Source organism: Trichechus manatus, unplaced genomic scaffold, assembly GCF_000243295.1.
Source record: "Trichechus manatus latirostris isolate Lorelei unplaced genomic scaffold, TriManLat1.0 scaffold00277, whole genome shotgun sequence".
Taxonomy (NCBI): domain Eukaryota; kingdom Metazoa; phylum Chordata; class Mammalia; order Sirenia; family Trichechidae; genus Trichechus; species Trichechus manatus.
The window spans coordinates 1905518-1912560 of NW_004444213.1; the positions used below are offsets into that span (position 1 = coordinate 1905518).

The 7043-nt window shown below is 56.7% G+C and overlaps 1 protein-coding gene across 1 annotated transcript in view; it reads right to left on the reverse strand.

Annotated features, from left to right (window-relative positions):
• Positions 1-945: 945 nt before the first annotated feature.
• The window catches only part of MROH2A (maestro heat like repeat family member 2A), a 50447-nt gene continuing 44349 nt past the window's right edge, over positions 946-7043 (reverse strand). The window contains exons 37-42 of the mRNA XM_004390030.1: positions 6505-6687; positions 5590-5745; positions 3366-3494; positions 2336-2438; positions 1942-2007; positions 946-1067 (exon numbers count right to left, since the gene is read on the reverse strand). Of these exons, the coding sequence (XP_004390087.1) occupies positions 946-1067; positions 1942-2007; positions 2336-2438; positions 3366-3494; positions 5590-5745; positions 6505-6687 (759 nt within the window). The remainder of the gene's footprint in view (positions 1068-1941; positions 2008-2335; positions 2439-3365; positions 3495-5589; positions 5746-6504; positions 6688-7043) is intronic.

The following is a 7043-nucleotide window of genomic DNA, read 5'->3' on the forward strand; positions in this document are numbered from 1 at the left end:
CATTTACTGAAGGCCACATCTGCTCCTGGCCCCAGCAGTGGTATTCAGCACTTGGCAGAAAAGAACTCCATTGTTTGCTCCGTAGGATCCAAAAAAACAATTCGAAAACCACCACTGGGGCAGATTGGTTGTCCTATTGGGCTGCTCGAAAGCTCACGCCCGTTGATAGAGCCCATCGGTCATTGCTCAGCAGCTGTATCGGGAACAATCCAAAAGTCTCATTTTACCTGCTTAAGGGACGACCAGTGACTGTTCTGTTGACGACTGAATATAGCAAAAGTCTCTCCCATCCTCTCCCCGCCCCCTCAGGTTTCTTGGATATGGACAAATTTCTTATTTTTGACCCTAAGCCAGATCCTGTACCAGGCCTCACTGGGTTCCATTCCAGCCATCCAAACACGGTTTAAGAACTTTGAGCCTTCATGGGCAGGGAGTGCGAGGCCTGGCATCAATGTCACGCCCTCAGTGAGACCCTCGCCCTTCTATGATGTGTGTCCTGGCTGGGAGCTAGAAGTCTACCTTTCTGGGGCAAACCCTAGAGGTGAATTATTCAGCGCGGGGCCCGGGGAAGAGCAGGTGAGAATAGCCTCCCCTCTTGCTCGCCAGGGCCTGGCCGTGGATACACCCTCCGCGTGTGCGGGAGAGGAGACGTGGTATTTCTCGGGTCTATAGAGGGGCTACCTGATATATGTACACCTGGGGAAAGCGGAACGGAATCCCCTCGCCCTGCCCCACCAGACTGGAAGCGCTCCCTCTGCCCCACCGTCTTGGGTCTGTGGTGTCTGAGCTCCAGAGGGCAGCAGAGACCCACCCCAGAGGAAGGAGAGAAGAGTATGCTGGTAATTTTACAACAAGAACAATGTTTTCCTTATCAACTAATTGGCAACAGTTGGCATGGCCGTGGTAGGACGCAGTCCTCCGGGCAATGACAGGCACATGTGGACCCTAGGAAACACCTTCAGGGGAAGCCAGAAGCCCATGCTGACTGCAGTTGTCCAGAATCTTGAGGGTCTCCAGGGCTGCTCTCCGAACCCCGGGGTCCGCATCCAGCTGGAGCTCCTGGAGAGCTGAGAGCGAGCACAAGAGGGGGAATCAGGGCCTCCAATCATTGGGGCCACAGCCCTGCCCTGTGTGTGACCGTGGGGACCACAGCCCTGCCCTGGTCAGCCTGTGAGCGTGGGGACCACAGCCCTGCCCTGGTCAGCCTGTGAGCGTCGGGACCGCAGCCCTGCCCTGGTCAGCCTGTGAGCGTCGGGACCGCAGCCCTGCCCTGGTCAGCCTGTGAGCGTCGGGACCGCAGCCCTGCCCTGGTCAGCCTGTGAGCGTCGGGACCGCAGCCCTGCCCTGGTCAGCCTGTGAGCGTCGGGACCGCAGCCCTGCCCTGGTCAGCCTGTGACCGTCGGGACCGCAGCCCTGCCCTGGTCAGCCTGTGACCGTCGGGACCGCAGCCCTGCCCTGGTCAGCCTGTGACCGTCGGGACCGCAGCCCTACCCTGGTCAGCCTGTGAGCGTCGGGACCACAGCCCTGCCTTGTGCAGCAAGTACCGACCAGAGGCTGAGATGGCCTGGTGGCCGGGCTTGTGTGGGCTGCAAACTGAAACTCTCTTGTATTTGAGGTCAGAGGCCCAGGGAGGAGCTGGGAGGCCTCAGGCCCATCACATATCTTGGAGCTTTGGTCCCTACCCTACCAGGGACAGGAGGACTGCCGGAGGCCTCAGTGCTGAGGGGAGATGCAGAGAGCAGGGAACTCAATGTACTCCATGCCGCCAATAGGGCTCGTCCACTTCCCTGGGCCTGGCTGCCTCTCCTCCCCAACACAACAGAGGGTCGGCTGGCACTTCCCAAGCGGTTTCACTAGGCTTATACCCACCAGAGAGGGCTTCCCCAAACAAGTCTTTGTGGGTCGTGGGACTCAGAGAACCTAAGAGTCTGCACTACTTACAATTCCGTAACGCCGGGAAGTCCAGCTTTCTCAGGTAGCTTGCAGACATCTGCTTCATCATAATCCCTGAAATGACAGCCAAAGAGAGGCTCAGCACACGAATCTCAGGGCGGCAGGCAAATCCTGCCCTCTCTGTGAGAGGCCTGGTTCACCTTATGAGGACATCTATCTGCTCAGGATTTTGTTAGCAAGGAGGAAGCTGAATTGGCAATCCGGTAGATGTGAGGCACGGGCGACTAGTGGGTACAGAGGTGGGAGCTAGACCTGGGCATGGTCCCCGCGCCACCACCCAGTCCCCTTCCCCACTGACCCGGAGTTCTGGCTGCACTCGGTGACGGGTTTGAGCAGATGGCTTTCAGGATCCACCCTGAGCTGGGGAAGGCTGTCCGCTCACCTGCCAAGTTGCATGCGGCAACTCTGATCCTCGACAAATTACTTTTCAGGTAGGAGATAGTTTCTAGCAGGAAGCCGTAGAGAACGGCAGGCTTCTTCTGAGTCTGCAAACAACAAGCAGCTCACAGCTGTGGAGCAGGGGCTCCAGGGCCAGCTGCCCACAGAGTGCTTCCCCACCTGCCTGAGGCATCAAGTCCCACGCACCTGAGGAGGTTTGCCGATTAGGAGCTGGGCAACCTAAGGACCCATCAGCCCCTGCTCCAACCGTTTGACCCCAAAGAGGATACTACATGTGTCCAGATCTGCACCGTCCAACATGGCAGCCACTGGCCACACGTGACTCTTGGGCACTTGAAATGTTGTTGCTGGGTGCCCTCGAGTCGGTTCCGACTCACAGCCACCCTATGTACCACACAACCGAACGCTGCCTGGTCCCGCACAATCCTCACAGTCGTTACTATGCGTGAGCCTACTGTTGCAGCCCCTGAAATGTGGCCAGTCTGAATCAAGTATAAAGTACCTTCTGGATTTTGAAGATAGTACAAAAATAAATCAAGCATCACATCAATAATTCTGCACTGACTGCGTGTTGACATGATGTTTGCGGCACGCCAGGTTGTTGCTGTTCTCAGTTACCATCGAGTCGATCCCAATCCATGTCAGCCCCACGCGTGCGGAGAAGAACTGTGCTCCACAGGGTTTGCAAGGCTGTGAGCTTCAGAAGCAGGTCGCCAGGCCTGTCGCCCGAGGCGCCGCTGGGTGGGTTCGAACTGCCAACCTTTCGGCTAGTAGTTGAGCTTAACCTTTTGCGTCACCCAGGAACCTTATTTTGGGTTACATAAAATGTTAATTTGACCTCTTTTCACTTAATGTGCCTGCTAGAAAACTTAAAATAGGTATGTTCTTCCACTGCAATGCCATCGGAGGGTGCCGGTCTCAACATCTCACATTTAGAAGGCGAACACAGGGGCCACAAGATAGAAATCTGGGGCAGTGTCCACCCTGAGCTCAGCCCCGTGTGGCTTTCTCACCAGGACGGAGCACATGGTGGTCTGGAACACGGTCATCTCATCCGCGCTGGCGGCTGTCTGCCCAGGGGGGCTCTCCAGGCCCTTGCAGCCCCAAAAGTGCAGGCACTGCAACATGGTCTCCATGCAGGCCTGGGAGGGGCGGGATGGGAGGACAGGCGTCAGGCGGGTCCAGGGTGATTCATGGAGAGGTGGGGGTGGCAGGGCTGACGTTCCATCAACAAGCAGCCCCAGAGAGGCTGGAGATGGCAGGGCTGGCAGGCGCCCGGGGGGCCACCTAGACTGGGGCCTCTGCTGGCCTATGGAGCACCTGTATGTGGATCTATAAAAGGCCCTTTCCCAGGTGGTACAATTGGTTACGCACTCAGCTATTAACCAAAAGCCTGGAACTCCAGTCCACCGAGGGGTACTTGGGAAGAAAGGCCTGCAAACTACTTCCAAAACCTCAGCCACTGAAAACCCTACGGAGCACAGTTCTACTCTGACACACGTGGGGTCGCCACGAGTCAGGGTGGACTCCACGGCAAACGGTTTTAGGGGGCAGATTCAGCCCTATACCAAGCTCCACTTGCCCCCTTAGCCAGAGCCTGTGGCCTTCAGCAGCCCTGTTGGGACCGACCCCTCAAGGAGCTGGAGCCAGAGCCTGGGCTGGGGTCTGGGCTGGAGTCTGGGCTGGAGCCTGGACTGGAACATGGGCTGGAGTCTGGCAGGGCCTGGGCTGGAGCCTGGGCTGCAGGCTGGGCTGGAGCCTGGCAGGGCCTGGGGAATTTTCCATCCCTTCCAGGTCCACCCAACTTTCCCGCCCGCCCAGGGCTCTGGCTTCTGGGTGGGCTGGGCCAAGAGGGTACTGGCGGGAGCTTGGAGGTAGGGAGAGGGCGCTGGGGCATGTGTACCCTGGGCTGGGAGTGTCTGCTGTGCCTCCTTGGTTTCCCTTAACCCAACTGTCCCCTTGAGTTCCTTCCTCAGACTCCCCATGGCTGTGTGTCCCCTCACAGCATCACTGTTGATAAAGCGTGAGCAGACAGGGGGCTGCTGGCCAGGGGATGAGGGTGGGACTGATGCGGAAGAAGGGCCTGCAGGTGGTGATGCTTCCTGCCCGGGTCACAGCAACCCAGCTAAGCCTGGACCCCGCCGCAGTGTCCCTTCCTGGAGGTGCCTCTGGAGCACCTGGGCGGGGGGTGTGATGGGCACAAAGGAGCCAGGGTAGGGGGCACGACAAGAGGCACCCACACCTCCCTGAGCGCCACATAGATGCCCCTGAAAACCTTCAGCCCTCAGCGCCACGCTGGGTGCCTTGTCTCTGAGGGCTCACACAGCTCTCCAGGGACCTGGTGTTCCTCTGGGGTTGATAACAGTCTCTTCTCTAGGGGGCTTCTGCTGAATCGGCCCCAGGCCAAGCTGTCCATAGGGGGAGGTTGAAGGGGGAGGGTTTAAAGAGAGTCAATGATGGGCAGACGGTGACGGAGAGAAAGCAAACCACACTGTGGTTCCACCCACACAGCTAGAAAATAGAACAGATAGTTGCTGTCGAGTCAAGTCCATCTCACAGCGTGTCAGAGTAGAACTGCGCTCCATGAGGTTTTCAGAGGCTGATCTTTCAGAACTACAGGCAGTCCTCGGATTATGATCGAGTTCCTGTTGCTAAGTCTGTCTTTAAGTCAAACTTGTACGTACATCGGAACAGTTAGGTATGGTTCATATCTAACATCAGGTAGTCAGATGTTTGTCTTAGTGTCTAGTATATAGTGGACCGTTCTATGAATAAAAAACATTAAAGGAACACGTTCAGATTCACTAAAACACCTTTAACATAATAATACAGTAATAATAATAATGTCTGGATGCATGTAGCAAAGTAGCACTTGTCACTATGAACCGTTGTATGTACCTCGAAATTCTAATATAATAGGCTTTACAGGGTCGGTTCGTAACTATGGGTTGTACATAAGTCAGACATTCATAACCCGGAGACTACCTGTAGATCACCAGGCCTTTCTTCTAAGGCACCTCTGGGTAGACTCAAACCTCTAACCTTGCATTTAGCAGCCAAGCGTATTAACTGCACCACCCCTGGACTCCCACGCAGCTAGACTCTAATCAACTGGTCTGTGGGTCATCTGGAGGTAAGGGGCTGGTGGACGGTGACACCTGGGCTCTCAGGGAAGCCGGCAGCCAATCGAGCCAGCAGGGGCCCCTGACTTTGGGCCACGGGGACTGCGTGTCTTACTCTGGCTGTGTAAGAGCAGGGGTCCTGGCAGTGCAGCATGAGGGAGACCCAGGCTTTCTTCACCTCCACCTTGAAGAGATGCTTCTTGGATACCCTGACCACCTTGGCCAGCGTCCCGAAGAGCACGAAAGCTTTGAACCGCAGCAGTTCGCTCTCCTGTGGCCAAGTGCACAAGCAAGGTCTGAGATTCCAGAAGCAAGAAGTCCAACAAAACCCTGCCATTCCTCATAGACCCTGCCACTCCTAGTGGATGCCCTGTGAGGCCTTTCTGGATCATTCCATTGGAATCAAGTAGCTCTCGAGGGACCAGGCATTCCTCTGGGGTTAATGACTGTCTCTTCCCAATAGGAGGCCTCGTGCTGAATCTGAGCCCACACCATGGCCTGGCAGAGGGCCCTGCACATCATAGACGGTCAAAAAAGTACCTGTGGACTCAAGACATTTAAGGGGAGAAGCTCATTCCCTAACAGGAAGGAAGGAGAGCCCATGAGTCCTCACATCCTCAGCTATTGATTCTTTAGAGTTTAGAACAATTTTTTTCCCCAAGATCCCATTATCAGCCAATCATTACATCAGCACCAAGTAGGACCTGGAGTCCCCAGGCGATGCTAAAGGTTAATGTGCTGAGCTGCTAACCAAAAGGTTGGAGGTTTGAGTCCGCCCAGGGGTGCCTCAGAAGAAAGGCCTAGTGATCTATTTCCAAAAAATCAGCTATTGAAAACCCTATGGAGCACAGTTCTACTCTGACACAAGTGGGGTCACCATGAGTCGGAGTTGACTCAATGGCAAGTGATCTTTTAAGTGGGACGGGGGGCTTTTTCTGCCCCAGGGAACATCTTTTTTTAGGGGTCAAGTGCTTATCTGCTCATGAGCAGGCATTCACAGGGCCTGCGGGAGGTCCTCATCTTGACTCACATTGTCGAAGAAGGCCCTGCACTGCTCGGAGATGGCGTTGAAAAATGACCCCACGTGCCCTTCCCGGAGCTCCGCCAGGATCTTGGTCAGGGCAGCCATGCCCTCGGAGACCACACTGGTGCTGCCCGGCTCCCGCAGGGCACACAGGCACTTCTCCAGCAGGAGCTTCCGGTACTGCTTCACCTGGACAGGGCAGGGACCATCAGCCTCCACTCACTCCAGGGGCTGCACCATGGGGCCTGGCTCAGCAGGCACCATCTCCCACCATCCAGCTCCAGGGGGCTGCACCCCAGGGCCTGGCTCAGCAGGTGTGGTCCCTACCACCCAGCTCCAGAGGGCTGCACCCCAGGGCCTGGCTCAGCAGGTGTGGTCCCCACCGCCCAGCTCCAGAAGGCTGCACCCCAGGGCCTGGCTCAGCAGGTGTGGTCCCCACCGCCCAGCTCCAGAAGGCTGCACCCCAGGGCCTGGCTCAGTAGGTGTGGTCCCCACCGCCCAGCTCCAGAAGGCTGCACCCCAGGGTCTGGCTCAGAAGGTGTGGT